Here is a 16,197-nt window from a genome sequence, read left to right on the forward strand (position 1 = left end):
GCGTGTCGCTCTCTAACCTTCTCATGCTAGGCCATTGTCTCTCCTCCTTGCTGTTTCTCACCACGTTTCCAATCTGGTTTGCTGCAGAGCCTTGCCGCCTGCTGAATAAATGCTTACCTGGGCATCGGGTCAGAAACCCAGCCCAGACCAACTCCTGTCAGGGGGTATGGAAACTCCAATTATCTCCTTAACAATTATCCCTTCACAATTATCTCCCCATCTGCGTATCAGTGTCGACAGGTGCAGAGGGACGGTCCCGATCACACACTCATTTCTCTGACAGAAGAAGTGATGGAGGTGGATGTGCGGAGCAAGAAGAGGCAAACACACAACCTGCATGCTAATTCATTAGGAGCTGCTATATAAATTAACAATTGTCCTGCACAAATTCCAGCTGAGCCGCTGGGAAATGAAGTGTTTCGCTGTAGACCTGAACAGAATCCACGAGCAGCCAGAAAATGAATGCATTCAATGCAGCCAGCATTCATTTTCTTACAACTAGCTAGAGCTGCAAGTAAAGGTAATTATTTTCATTGCTATTTAGTCTGTTGATTACTTTTGTGATTAATTGATGAACCCGTAAATCAATCTGATGTAAGAGGGTACTGAAAAATTTCCATTACAATTCCCCATAGCCCAAGATGAGGTCTTCAAATACCTTGTTTTCCTTAACTAACAGTGAAAGACCCAAAGATACTCAATCTGAAATTACATAAACCACAGAAAAGCAGCAAATGCTCTCAGTTGAGAATCTGGAACCAGATAAATACATTTTTACTTGATAAATGAGTAAGGATTATTCAGTTATTGTTTTTGATTAATATTCTGCCCATCGACTAATTATGCCCATCTTTTAACCATTCAAAAACAAAAATACATGAGTAAAAGTGTAAAGAATAGATTAAATTGTGTTTATCTGCTCCAATGTAAGCTGCAAACATTATGGCTTGGCATGTCTGGCTAACTAGCTTACTATCTACAGTAGTAATGCTAATGTAACATCACTTCCAAAGCTAAGCAGTGTATCATTAGCTAACTACACCGTTTTGTGGGGTTACAGGCTGTATTTAAAAAAGTATGTAGCCATACGGTGCATATTTAGGACCCTTCTACAAGGGCCTCATTTCATAATCAGTCATCTGGACAGGGAGTTTTTAACCAACCCATGAACTTAAGAATAATTAGCTAGCTAGCTAAAATAAAAATCGATAGTTATGATTTCAGCCACCAAATCGATGGTCGTTTTGTTGACCTATCTGTCTGCAGTCAAAAGGATATATTTTGTTTAAATACGTGAGAATGGAAAGCTTGACAGGCATAGCAACAGTAAAAAAGGGCTTAGCAAATGGATTATATACAAATTCAATATTACTATGTAGTAGCCCTGATAGTCCTCACTGGTTTGTAACATTAGCGACTTAAGTCTAATACACTCACATATATTGTATTGCACACCTGTAACACCTTGTTATTCTCTTTTTCCTTGTTTGCTGCTACAACCTTTCCACAACTGTTGCAGGTCTGGTGTCATGGCAAGGCAGTCATTTAGTGAAGTGAGCATATGCACGGCTGTGCAGATAACAGCAGTCTTGTGCTGTAACTGTGAAAGCAGTTGCACTATGTCACACTGTTTAATATGTTTGGAGGCTTTGTTCCTCATTAAGTACACAGAAGCTCCTGAGATGTACTGTATGACAAAAGAGGGACTCCGCTTCTGTCTTTGCTGCAAAAACATGACAGCTGCCATCATCCGGCGCTCCCTCCACCCTGCAGCACAAATCCTGGTCCTCATCCCCGAACACTTTGTTTTCTAATTGCCAGCCCAACACGTCTCAGCTCAGACCTCCACGTCCCTGCTGCCATTACCTCCAGAGACGACAGATTTGTTTTAAATACTTGGTGAGCTTGTTTGAATACATAGAAGGATTCAGAGCAGGCTTAGAGAGACAAAGAGGAAAACAAATGGAAACAGAGTGGACGCAGCCATTTGTAATGCGTGTGTATTTAGGGGCTAAATGTGAAGTGTATGTGTGATAATGACTGGTAATGCCATCACAGCAGAATGCTCATGCCTCAAGGCACCGCATGGTCATTGAGGTTACTTTTATGGGGCAACTGGCTCTTAGACAATGGTCATATCGAGCCTGTCCTCCCAAGAAAAACAACGCCATTGGTTGTAAATTCAGTCGCCAACAACAATATATAGTTACGTTTGAGTGACAGACGGCCGTAGTAATTGTGACCCGGGTAAGTGGTGCAGTTCAGATGACATTGATGTAAGGTGACTTCCTTATTAGGAGGAGGCTGGTTGGGTGGATAGCTAGATAGTTAGATGGCAAAAAAATGCAAAAAATGGCCTTTGCTGCAGGAGACTGCTGTTCGCTTCTCGGTTCCAACTGCAAGTCGAGACGATTTTTTTAAGTTTTGAAGATTTTTTAAAACGATTGTTGTGGTGTTTACTTTTGCCATGACGATGAAGGTTGCCTAACTTTAAGATAGTACTACCCATGTATTAAGTGATCATTTTAACCCGAACCATGATCTTTCTTTAAAACCACCTAACCAAGTGTTGCCTAATCCTCACCAGACCTTAACCACAGCGTTGTTAAATCATAAAACAATTCTTTTTTAACAGTGACTTATAATGGTTTTGGAAAGCAGCAAATTACGCTCCAATGGGTTGTCCTGAAAATGCTCGCATGGGTCGTTCTAGGGTGCATGGTACAAACGACCAGTGTGGTCCTATTTGGAGGACTAATTGGTCAAATCAGACGGTGAGGGGGACTGAATGACAGGTTGCTTATTTTCTCCTTCCTAACAATTTCTCTCTTCCTTCACACCTACCCCAGTAACACATTCCCTCTACCTTTCTTTTGCCAAGCAACAAAAGTAGACACAACACACAGAAACAATTTCTATCCCTCTTTTGCTCCACACTCTATCACCCCGCTGCTTGGGGAACAGTTTTGGCTGATCTACATTGATTGCTATGGGCCATTCTCTATCCCTGGCGCTACGGAGCAAAAAAAATCCAAGCCTTCTCATTCATCAGACTAGCACCTGCCAGACTCTAGCCCAAGAGAACAACCGTCAGTTTCTGTTCTTTCTTTTTTTTTTTTTTCTCCGCCATTGTTTCCTCCTCGACAAATAACTGTCATGTTGTTCCCACTCAGGAGGGAACAGTGATCTGCTACTCGTCCGCCTTTTTCAATATCACACCGAACACTCAGTAATACCTCTGAACATGCATGCACTGTGGACGTCAGTCACCATAGCTATACCTCAATGACTTACACAGTAGCTACACAATAAAATACAACACCCCAGAGCTTAACTGACACCAGCCACCGGGTCTAAAATTGCAGCTTAACCTCCACCCCCCCCCCCCCCCCACCCTCTCCGTCTTTACACTCACGTCCCAGCAGAGATTCTCATTTCTGGGGTGTTGTTTGCCCCTGGAGGGTGGACGGAGTGGCGCAAAAAGGGTGTAGAGAAAGAAATATTTAAATAAAGGTCTTCAAGGTGCAGACATTTCTTTGACGGTTTCTCCCGGCAGATCCTAAACAGTATTTTTCAGCATTACAGTTCTAAACAGTGTGAGTTCAGTTAAATTTTCTTTTTTTTTCTGTGGGGTTATTATTACATATTTATGCTTATAACTCCATGGAGTGATCGCTTTGGATGTGCTGCATTGAATAATACATTAAATGCATCTGCTCAGGCTCTGTCTCTTGTTAGCTATTGTGTGTGTGCAAGTGTGTGACCACTGAATTTCCTTCTCAAATGCTCACACACATTTCTTTTTAGTAGTCAGAACAAGACACTACACTGATGAAGAAGACTTCAGCCAGCTGAAGGTTGCACCTGACCCACAAGAGAAAACATTCCATGATTATTACCATCTTTTCATGCATGTTAGAGGATAATTCTTGTTTAGTACAATTCAAGTGTGATTTGCGATCATTTCTATCAATAACATTGTACTCACTAAAGTAAATGTGAGATCTGACAAGGCAAGAAAGAAAAGGTCAAATGATCAGACAGTGAGTGCACATGAAATGCTGGTATTAATCCCTCATTGTGCACACAACTATAGTAATAGAAAGCAACTAAAAGCAATATTGCCTTAGTTAACATGGGGGTGTGTTTAAATTCTATATGACTAATGAGTACAATGTTATTATCATTATGTTATTATACAAAATAGCTACTGACAAAACACAAGTGAACATGTCCATGTATGAAGACACCCAATGGAGTATAATCTGTGTCAGTCATTCTTGCAGCATCTCTGCAAATTTGTTTTCAATCACTAATTTTGCATCCCCTGCTTGTAACAAAGTCAATGATGTGTTTGATGAACATTTATTTTCTTGTCTATCAACTGCACGTGTAATATATCTGTTCATCTGGATTGATGAGCTGCTGCATACAATTTCCCTGACAGGGATATATAAAGTTGTATTGAATTGAATTGAAGGCAAAACAGCAGCCTTACACCTTCCAATTTGATCAACAATATAAGGAATGCATCCAATACCATGAAAATATTGTTATAACTATAATGTTTATAAACATTATTGAATCCCATTGACATTACTGATATTACAACAATGCAGGACTTGATTAACTATCAGTATTCGAACACCCCTGGACTTGACCTCTACCTGTACATTGTCTCTGTGACATAGACCTACATACATCCCATCTACCAACAGTAATTCATATCTGTCCTCTAGGCCTGCCCGGAGGAAAGCCTCCCCAACCCCCCCATCTGTGCCATATTGATTGGCTGGGCAGGCCTCTGTGCGGTGCTCAGTTCATTGATCATCTGCCTCATAGATTCTCTTACAGTCCTCTTTAACCGACCCTCAGAGACCCGGGGAAATACTGCTGCTTGCATCGCAGTGACAACATAAATCGTCTTTTCCATGAACACTAATTAGTCTTAATGAAAGGTTTACTATCAGAATTGCTGAACCGGACACAAAATCAAATTCAAGTTAGAGATTCGTAAAGCTAAATGTACATCATGATTTTAAATTCCACAGTTTTAAATGTTAAATTTTGTTACTACTGTAGGTGTAACATCTGCGATTTAAGACCACAGCTTCTTACCAAAAATAGCCGAAGCTTAGCCTAAATCTCACCACACATGTATGATATCAAAGAGAAAAGTAGATAAAATAGGCGTGAGCCTGCAGGGGATTTGACATGAAGCTAGAGCTTCAGTGACGTCCTTATTATAAACCAAGTCAATAGCAGATTATGGTAATGTGATATCTAACTGAAGGGAACAGTGACTAATAATCTCCATGTACACACAGCATCCCTGGCAGTTATTTTTAACCACAGGAAACATGTAAAATGAACCAGTCCAGCAAGCGCTTTGACTGAAAATCTATACACACACAGGCCCATATACAAAAAGTCACGCTCCATTCAAAATAAATGCTGAAAAATGCAAGTGCTCTATCACTTTATGACTTGTCTGTGAAAGTAAGAAAGAAGGCAGTGAAATGCAAATTAGCTGCAGTAGCCTGTCTCGCATTATGCCGACAGCGTTGCCATTGTCATTACTATCCTGATGACTCCACAGACGGCAAATAAAATGAATCACTTCACCATCAACCATTCAGTGTTTCAATCTATTATGTTTTTTCCCTTCTGTCTTTCTCTTGCTCTTTGTTTTCTCTTTCACCTTTGCCCTAGTCCACCCAACCCCCCATCTCTGTTCTCCTATTTGCCTCTTTAGGCAGGTGCCAGCGAGTGTATGTGAGCATGTGCATGTGTGTGTGTGTGTGTGTGTGTGTGTGTGTGTGGTGGGAGGGATTGCTTCAGGAGGAAGTGGCTAGCCATGAGAGCCAACTGATGAGTATCACCCTCATCCGGAGCTCCATTCATCCCCGTGCACAAGGGCCCATTCACCCGCTGCTTTTCACGCCCGTGGACCCTGAGAGCCCCGGGGACGTTCCCACCGCACTCTCACTCACGCTTACAGAGGTGAACTTTCACTCACTCAAGACACCCTACACAGATGCCAGAATAGGTGCCCAGATGCAGACACACATGTACACACTCCTCCACGTAGGCATACTAAACTGAAACCAAGGAATAGGCTGCTTTTCTCATCTGATTCATTATAAACAGGCCATGGAGCCTTTTTTTCACCCCTTGCAAACACATCACTATACAGCCTCTATACTTTTGAAATACTCTTTTAGAACGAGTGACACACAGCAGGAAGAGGTGTCATTTTCATTTTTGCCGTCTCCCTCCGCTGTGAATCTTTCTGACACGCTTGTGCCACAGCCAACCATCATACCCATGGACTGCACTGATATGCGTGACACGATGAGGAAAAGATGTCAGATTTAATGGTACTGCGCTGAAGAATCAGAAAGGGGACAGCCTGGAGGGAGAAGAAAAATCTGTGGATATCCGTGATCACAGTGACTGGCTCAGGAGAACCTCTGGTAAATCCTGAATATTGAGCTTCAAACCTTTCAGATCAAGATAATCGATCTTTTGGGGATTTAAAGCATCTCTTTTGTAAAAGATCTGCTTTCACACTTTTGATGTTGTAATGGATTTTGGAAGTGATTTAACTGATTAAGAAAATGGAAAAAAAGGGGGGGGGGGAGCAGATAACAGTAGGTGTGCCATGCTGCATGTGTGCCATATGAGTCCCAATTGCCATACTGTTCTTTAACAGCCTACTGCTGCCATTTCTCAACTGGTTGCATGCTGTGACTAAGACATCATTGTACCCCCTTCCCCCATATCCCTTCCTGCTTCTATAAGCTCCATGTTTGATCTGCTAGCGACATCCCTGAAAACGTTGCGCAGCAGCCTGACCCTCATATTCACTTCACATTCCCTTCTGAGCAGAGGACCATCTCATTAATGAGGGCATCTTGGGTGTGTTTACATTTCATTACACAGCTCTGCCAGGCCTCCCTGGCCTAAATGGCTTCGGGGTGGGTGGTTGGAATAGAGAGGAAGAGATGTCGGCTGAGGACTGTTTGGGTTACCAAATATTTTTTACAGCTTTAATTGTGTTTTTGAAGACATCTCTGCAGATATAATACACGCTATGAAGCCAATTTTAAGAAGGATGAACTTCATAAAGTGTGCAGTTTTATGGACAGGTTATACTAAAGTGCAGGGATATTTGCGCAATACTCTGACACACAAGAGTAAATCAGACTATTTCCTTTTAGTGATAGTGTTCAACATTCAGCAGCAGCCAACTCTGGATGTCTATAAATCTGCACGAGTGCTGTTGCACATAATGTTTTATTTCCAATTGACTTCTAAGCTCATAACTGAGTCTCATAAGAACTGCTACAGCCACATTACATTACAGCTCCGAGTCAGAATGTCATTATGCTTGTACTCTGTGTCTTTATAAAATTGCATCATTTCTTTCCTCACCTCTGTTTATTCTGTGAGCTTTCACTAGCTGCATGTGAGACGGTTGGAAAATGGAGTGAAGACCAGTTTTTACATTCCAGACTGATTTCAAAGTGGAAACGCAACCGTCGATGTCTGAGAAAAGTAATCAAATGTCTGTCACAGAGGCAATGTCACACACCTGGCAGAGAGACAGGAAGGCACAGCTGTCAAAGGGTATCTCCTGGAAGCGTGCGACTTCACTCGTGAGCGTGCGAGTGAGCCACAGGCAGATTCAGAGGAGTCGAGGATGGAATGAGGAAAAAACGCGGCTGAAAAGCCTCAAGGGCGACAAAATCTTGTCAGAATACAAAAGAGGGATAAGTGCAGTGTTAACAAAGAAGAAACAATTTAGAGTGGCATTTCTTTTGTCAAGCTCAGACATGGGGTTATTGTTTGGCTGGCATAATGACACACATTATCATCCGCAGGAGAGTGGCATCCCCACTGCTCTGACCAGACACTAAAAATTATGAATTTTTAAACTTCCATGTTGACCATAAATCCTGCTTCTATTATTTTTCTTCAATTATTCCTCACACTCTCAAAAATAAATGAATGGAAGATACACTGTCTTCTATAAAATAATATATATATTTAAAAAAATCCAATCAAAAAGATCACTCAGTGTTGCTGGTGATGGTTAAGTCCTGAAAGTTGAAATATTTATTGTGCGTGCATGTAGCTTATGCGTATGCGCGTGTCTTGGTAAAGGTTTTGGGGATGAGGGTTGTAACAGTGTGTGTTCTGCCAGAAAAAAATAATCGGATTGTGATCCGTGGCTAATTAGAAATGCATTTAGAGTGTTTTTTCCTCTTTGTTCACATCGCCTGAGAGCCCTGAGTGCGCTCTGGCTCTTTGTTTTCTACCTCGGTTTTAAGAAGGAAATGCGCACTGGGATCAGTGGCAGCCGCTTTAAAATTCATATAGCTGTAAAACCTGATGTTATATGACTGGAAGATCTGTAGGCTGCTGCTGCTGCAGCTGCAGAGGTTGTTTTTAAATCCCCGTGGCTTCCCCGGAGCGCAAAATCATACTGCAATCATGCAGAGGAAGGCAGAGAATATAAGTCCATCGCGGTCCCACGCAACAGTTAATAAGAAAGCATTCTCACTCAAGCCAGTCTTTGCAGTAGGGCCTATAATATATGCAATTATAACCCGTGCAGGCTTTATACCCAGTGAGTTCCAAGCGCTCCTCCTGAAGTCAATCAACAGATTCAAGGAAAGGGAAAAAATCCGCCTGTTTTTTCTTGCAAGAAAACAGAATCTGTTTCTCATTAAGCTACATAATACTTACATGCATATGTCATGGAGAAGCTATTCCCCATCTTGACCATATCCACCTGCGGCACCAGTTTGGGGATGTCCTGGTGGTGAGAGAGGGCGAACCGAAAAACCTCATATTCGTGCGATTCGGTTGGGAACAATCCTCCTGTTGAGCAGCAAAGAATCAGGAGTTAATGTTGGAGCAGGAAAATGAGCGATCACAACTTCTAAGCAAACACACACAATCAGGTAGATTTAACGGCTTGAATTGCTGAGACAAAAGCTTTGACGCGTGTGCGCCATTCTCACCTATATTGATGTTACTTGGAAAACTTGAGGTTGAACCCAAGCACATCCCCAGTAAACTGGTGTAGAGGATGGTGAAGCTTCGCTGCATATTTCCTTTTGCATTGGCGAAGGGAAAAAGAGCCGAAATCCAAGCATAGGTTTGTCCGTGTTTGAAGTTAAATCCCCCGCTTCTCCGCTCCTGTCGCCTCCTGTTAGAGCAGCATTTACACCGACGATCGATTCAACAGCGAGACAATTATCGCAATGGCGAGAGTAGGCACCTTTCTCTCTCCTGTTTTCCCTCTCTCTGCTGATGCTCTCTTGTCCTTGGCTGCTGTTGTATGAGACGGAGAATGACTTCAGCATTAACCGCACTGCAAAAAATATGCCCGTCTTGGAAAGCTGTTGAGCCTCAATGTCAATCTGAAATCATTTTTCTTCTTTAAATAACGGGGTTTTCCTCCCACAAGAGCTGTGAGCTGATCTCTCTTGTTTCCTCTTTGCTGGGGAATTTTGGTTTTTTAAAGAAATGTCTGGAAACAAGTGTCACAACAAGGCAGGGGAGAGCACATCACTCATAGCCTACAGGAAATGATAAACCGACTAATTACAAATAATACTTAAAAAAAACCCGGTTTTGCATAGGGAAGAAGTGACATTCTCTCACTCTATTGGAGGGTGTCTTCGCATCTGATTTTTTTTTTTTTTTTTTAAAAAGGACATTTTCACTCTTGACGAAATGACTTATTTTTTTGCAGTGTACACCCTCAGAGCGCACAAGTCCCGGTGGAGACGCACGAGATTTCATGAATATCCATTCACTTCCCTGCACTGCAAAAAGTATCAATATTACTATGCATAGCATGTCCATAATGTCTACTGTCACTTTTATTTTATAGAAAATTATTATTTTTTGATTGTGTGTATTTTATTTAACATTTCCTGTTTACTTTCATTACATTCAACCAACTGCTACATTTTACCCAGAAGTGGGTGAAGCACAATATGGAGTTTTGTTGATCTGTATATATTTAGTGAAAACAAGGTTTAGCCTATGTGCATTTAAAAAAAAAAAAAAAAAAGAAATCTCCAAATAGTGGTAGAGCTCATAGTAGGGCAGGGGTGCAAAGTTGTTGCATCCCAGCTTAGATGTCAGTCACACATTTTGTTATATGATCTTAAACCATTCAAGAATTTTTTCGCCACATTTTCTTCTGTTTCCAACGTCAAGAATGATCCTTGAACTTCAACTTCCAAGCAAACATGGATATTAAGTCATTAAAGTGCTGAGATAATAAAAAAAAATGAAAATGTGAACATCTGCAATTTTATGACAAATGGGAAAAGTCCATCTTCTGGTGAAGATCATGTGATGTGATTGAAAGCTCCAGAACAGTAAATAAATGGACCTTGTGGTGAGATTGGTTTCTCAACTGTTGTTCCCAAAACCTTAATTTCATCTCTCACTGCAAAGTCTAATTTCTAAAGTCATGAAGCATGACAAATCATTGCAGTTGTGATGGAACACGTTTGATGCAAATGGTTTTGTCTGTGAACTGAATTCAATAGAAACACGCAAGACATCTAAATGGATGTAAAAGTATGCAGGTATTACATCATTAAGGCTTCTTATGCTCTTTGAAAGAGCGTTGGAATAATGCATTTAGCAGGTACTTTTACTTTCAAGGATACTTCTGGCTGTGGTGAAAATAAATTACCAGTTTTCCACCTTTTCTATATGTGCCTGTCATTGAACACCATAATGTCTATTTACTTTAGATTACAAAAACTGATGAAGCTGGTGATGCAGTCAGCAGTATGAAGACCAAACATAGTTTTTACCATTTTAAAGTCTTGTCTCCTGGTTCTAAGTCCTACAGTTTTAGCATGGTTAAGAGAACAATTAGAGGTCTAAAGACAAAATGAGTCATTCTTGCCATGGCCTGGTCACTGATACAGGATTATAAAATAAAAACTGGAAACTGGCTGGAAACATCTCCACCAGGGATCATACTTTGTTTCTGGTGGCCATTTAAATTGAATGTATGTAAATTTTGGGTTTTTTTTTTTAGAAGTTTTAGAGGTGTAAAACTGGTGTAATATGGCCAGAATTAACTCTTTAAACTGGCTTGGTTTGATAAAACATATTAGAATTCTGAATGTGAAAAAGGACTTGCATGCTGCCCCTCCCTGACACACAGTGCAGGACTGGTGAGCCACTGATAAGGGGGGTTATGATTTAGACCATGTATTTACACACAGCTACAGCCAATTATTTCCTGAAGAAAAAGGTACATGCCCCCATGCTTTTGTACACATGGCAAAATTAACCAACACTGGTGATATTCACATGAGATTGATTGCAAAGCATACTTTGGTGCGATGCCCTAGTGCTTCTTTAGAAAATGAAGTGGTAAATCCTGCCTTTGACACAATTAGGATTACGGATGAGCTCATTTATCAGACCAAGGCAGTGTACTTTCTTGTGTTAAAATCACTTTCCGCACTTATTGTTTCCACAACACCAGATTAGAAGCTTATGCTGAATTAGATTTCCAGTGTTTCCAATTGAGCAGAAACATTTCTCTTAAAAAACAATCTATGAATGACTACCTCTGGCTGTTTTGAGCAATAGCATAGTGGAAAGTAAAAGGTTATCTAATTTATGAATGATGGATGTCCCATAAATACAGGCAGAATGGTCAATTTTCCTTGCCTTTGTTCAAAATGATGAGGGTTAGCTCAAACATAAACGGTTGGGACGCCATTCATTACAGTACTTCAGTCTTTTCCCACATCTTTTGGTATTTGTTTTCTGTGTGCAAGAGCACATTTGATTTATGCATATTTTTCCATCCTGTTTCATAGTGTTTATTTCAGTATTTGTGAGTGCTTTGTGTGTGTGTGTGTGCGTTTGCCTGTGAGCCCCATGTGTAACGAGTGCCATGCAATCTTTTTTTAAATCCTGATTAATGCAAATAGATCTTAGAATAGCATTAGTAACGATGGCTAAATATTCTATGGTGCTAAGTAGAGGAATAACAATCACGGAGGCAATCTCTTGTTGTTCTGGGTTAAAAATATCAGAACCATCAGACAGACACCAGAGAAAGAAGGAAATACACTGTCTTTTCTGTTCCTAAAGATGTCTTCATCATAGATTATAATGTGAGTGTCTGTCTGGGGGGTTTTTAATAGAAGTCTATGTGAAGTGTATAATGAGGCTAATCCGTCAAAATCTGCTGGTTCCACTCCAGTTTGAGTGAGAGGAGAAAAAAAAGAAAAACTCCCCAGCATGTTATTCCTATAATTGAGCCACCATACTTGTGCTGTCAAGTACTTGTGTAGATCATACTGCTGGGGGCAAAACTATAAAAAATATGTAGTTGCAGTGGTGACAAAGGAACAAAATATGTCAAACAGGCCGAGGAGTAGATATGGATTAGCAAAATAATGTCAACCTGTCATACATAGCTCTCTGGGGACAACATGAACTATTGACAGTGGGGACAAATATCCTGGTAGGGATGATATTAAATATAGGGCTTGGAGGATATGGCCAAAAAAAAAACAACTGTTTGATGGTTACAGAGCATGTAGTGCTGAAAACAGAGAACTGACATCCAACTCTGCAGCTCTACAGAGCTTTTTAACTGTGTTAGCTCATTGTTTTGGTTCTAGTCTCCACATTTTCTTCATGGCAGCTATTTCCAACAAACAAACTCTGTTAAACCAACTGTACACTACCTGCCCAGCACCAAACAGCAAGCAGACAGAGTTAGTTAGCTAGCTGGTGAGCCCAGTCAGGAATTTAGCAATCTAAATAGACGTATTTTTCTCAAGTGTTAGTGGAGACCAAAAAAATGTCAATAAATATTGGACTTAAATTTGTCATACTTCCAGCCAATGCTAATGTTGCTCCCTGTCTGCTGAATATGAAGGTAGGCAATGGTTTGCTAACACATTAGCTATAACAACTTCATTAGCCAGGGGTATGGTGGTGGCTGTGCATCTACCAGCCTGGTTTAATGATTTTCTGCCCCCTAGTAGCCAAAAATCGATTGCCGCTTTAATAAAGTCTATACCAAATAAATTCACCTTCACTCATGTTGTTTACTGTCTAAGGAAACCTTGAAACTAAACTACTCTAGCTTTTGTTGTCTCCCTCTCATTCACATTCCCACAATATCGAGCAGATGCAAAGTAATGGTTTTAGCAATACTGAGGTCAAGCAACCCCCCACTCCAACTTATAAGAAAAGATCTTTGATATCTTTCTCTGTCTTTGTATTTTTAACTGAAAACAGTTGTTTGCCACAGTTTCCCGAAAGCTCCAAGAGGAACCAAATTCTAGTATTGAAATTGACACAGTTGTATTAATTTATGTACTGTGTCTTATTTTTTCTTGGCCCTAGGCAGAAACTTTTTTTTCAAAACATATTATTTTTATGTTAAAGTACCCTATTATGTGTAAGTTAAATTGATAAAATGTAAACTGCACTTAAGGTCTCCAGATATGCAGAAAAAAACCTTGAGCTTGAGTGACTAGTAAAAGTAATAGTTGTTTATAATATTTCAGTGGTAAAAGGTGTAGCATTCTTTTCTTTCATTATAGCAAACAGAACTGCAGTTTTTATTGCTGTGGTTTGGTTTGCTCTGTAAGTAAAACTATGTCAAGAATGAACTGTGAATAGCCAAGATTTTCATAAGACATTTCAAAAGCTCTATGAAATTTTCCAGTCCATTAGCCTTTGAGAACATAGTATACTGTATCAAAAAGGCAGCCTAGACCAATTAAGACCAAAGCTACTGTCTACTGTCCTTCTCTAACAAAAGGAAAGAAAGCACAGCAAAATACAATTCAGAAAGCGATAGTCTGAAAATTATCCTCCCATCTCTCTCAGTGTGATCTAGCAGTTGCACAGGGGTGATCAATCTCCGTGTCACACATAGAAATCAGTAATGGATTCTGATGGTTTTGGCTTGTTATTCGCTTTATCTGCAGACTTGATTACAGCATTTGTTGACTGACTGACAGACAATACACCAGCTTTGGACAAATGCTTGGCATTAGCACAAAATCGATAAGAAGCAGACCGGCCTGGACTCTGTGCATGCCTGATTTCTGCTCTGTACCTTAATTGGGATGAGTTATTGACATGTGGCTTAATTAGTTGCCCCCATAATTGATTTAGCAGGTCTGTCCGGAGAGGAAGCATGCCTTTTGGAAGTGGGAGAAAATTGGGACTTTTGAAAATACTGACAATCAAAGTTCAAATGCCATACGTTTTGATAGAAGGGAAGATATTCTTGGTCCTTTACACTCTTTGCTCATCAGTGGTTTTGAAAATATACCATGAAAAGACCAAAACCAACAATGCATTAGTCGTTTTCTCAATGCTCTCATGTCCGAACCTATTTTGCTTTGTACTGAAGACATTTTTTTAAGGCTACAATTTCATAAATCACCTGGAGTTCTTAGCAAATGTTACTGAAATAAGAGTATATGATGCACTTGTTGGGGAGATTTAGTGCTCTAGTGAGTATTTGGTCTCAAAACAAACAAAAGTGCCAGTGTTCATGGTAATGAAGAAACTTAACACCCAGTTCAATGATAGGGTTGATGTATGTGTTTTAATAGTTTTTGGAAAACAGTGGATGTCTATGGCACAGAGAAACAATCATTTTTTTGTTGGTTCTGGGTTTTTTTTATGGGATTTGTTGACCATAAAACATAGAATATCACCAGACATTTCCTTTAATTCCATTGTTTTCCAATTTCCATATGATAACAAAATTGTCTTAAAATGAGGTTGGGTACTAATTACAGTGTTATTAATTATGTCTGTTTACATTTTATCAGAGTAATGTTCTTGTTATATTTTTCAAATTAATCAGCAACTTCAGCTGCATCAGCACAGAATAATAATGCAACTTAAAAAAAATAATAAATGAGAATATGATGTTGACTGTGATTCAATGCAATTGCATTTTTATGTATCTTCAAGTTGATATTACACTAAAAAGTGACAAAAAGATGCTTGTTTGATATTTATACTGTATTGAAATAAGTGGAAATCGGTTACTGAGGAGGAAAACATTCAGATATATACAGCAGCAGTACAATGTCATGTAGTCATGGCAAAACACTGGCATGTTCCTTTAAGGTATTCTACACCTTAGGGCAGCTTTCATTAATCAAATTATGGAAAGGTATTGCAGATGGTCACACTTATTATTTGTATCTTTCAGCCTCATGTACCCAGAGAGGCTGTTTATACACAGAGAGCACAGTCAATCAGATAATGCCAATTATCAAACAGGCATACAGTACAAAGAGAGAAACATTAAGTGGTGTGAGGCATAAACACGTTCTCTTCATGCCTGTCCGTTTATTGCTGTTCAGGTGTTCTCTCTCTCTCTCTGTCTCTACCTCCCTCTCTCTCATATGCTACCTGCATAATTGCCTTTCCCCTCCACTAGCCGCGGGGGAAGTGGAGCTCTCACAACGTTACCGTGGTAATACTGATTGATGGAGTCGATACTTGTGCGGTTCCAGAACATCGAGCATCGCCGCACACAGACATGACAAATTTCAGGGAACAAATTATAATGGCCTGCATCATGATGAATCCCCTCTGGGAAAATGGAAATATTGTGAATACCTATGAACTCATAGAGGACATAGAGCTGTACAATAGGACCAGACTCAGGGGGCTTTTGTATCCATTGTCTAGTTGCACAGACACAAGGGGAGGATGACGAAGAGGAAATTTATAGTGCTGCCTAACAATGCGTGAAAGGGGAGTAAATGATAAATCAGCCAAATTTCAAATGATTTTTTTGGTGACGTGATTAGAAATTAGTCAGGTTGTCTCCAAATCCTTAGAAATTATTTTCACTATTCATTTCCTGATTAATGGGAACTCACCAGGAGCTCAGAAGAAATGTTGGAATAATCACAGAGTCATCATCACAGTTGTGATTTCAGGGTAAATAGGACGGTGTATCACTGTTAAAACCAAAGTATGTAATGTATTCATTGTCATTATGGCTCACTGACCTGATGTTTATCATTAACCATGCAAATAAGAACACAGTTTCATAAATCAAGCTATAGAAACATACCCTGTATATTCATTAATGATTTCTGATTTATTTAGCAAAACGCCTTTTAGCATGTGCAA

The 16,197-nt window shown here is 40.0% G+C and overlaps 1 protein-coding gene across 1 annotated transcript in view; it reads right to left on the minus strand.

Annotated features, from left to right (window-relative positions):
• The window catches only part of gria1a (glutamate receptor, ionotropic, AMPA 1a), a 71,116-nt gene extending 59,165 nt beyond the window's left edge, over positions 1-11,951 (minus strand). The window contains 2 exon segments of the mRNA XM_044363767.1: positions 8,755-8,889; positions 9,033-11,951. Of these exon segments, the coding sequence (XP_044219702.1) occupies positions 8,755-8,889; positions 9,033-9,120 (223 nt within the window). The 5' untranslated portion in view covers positions 9,121-11,951.
• Positions 11,952-16,197: the final 4,246 nt, after the last annotated feature.

The sequence above is a fragment of the Thunnus albacares genome, chromosome 10, assembly GCF_914725855.1.
Source record: "Thunnus albacares chromosome 10, fThuAlb1.1, whole genome shotgun sequence".
Lineage (NCBI taxonomy): Eukaryota > Metazoa > Chordata > Actinopteri > Scombriformes > Scombridae > Thunnus > Thunnus albacares.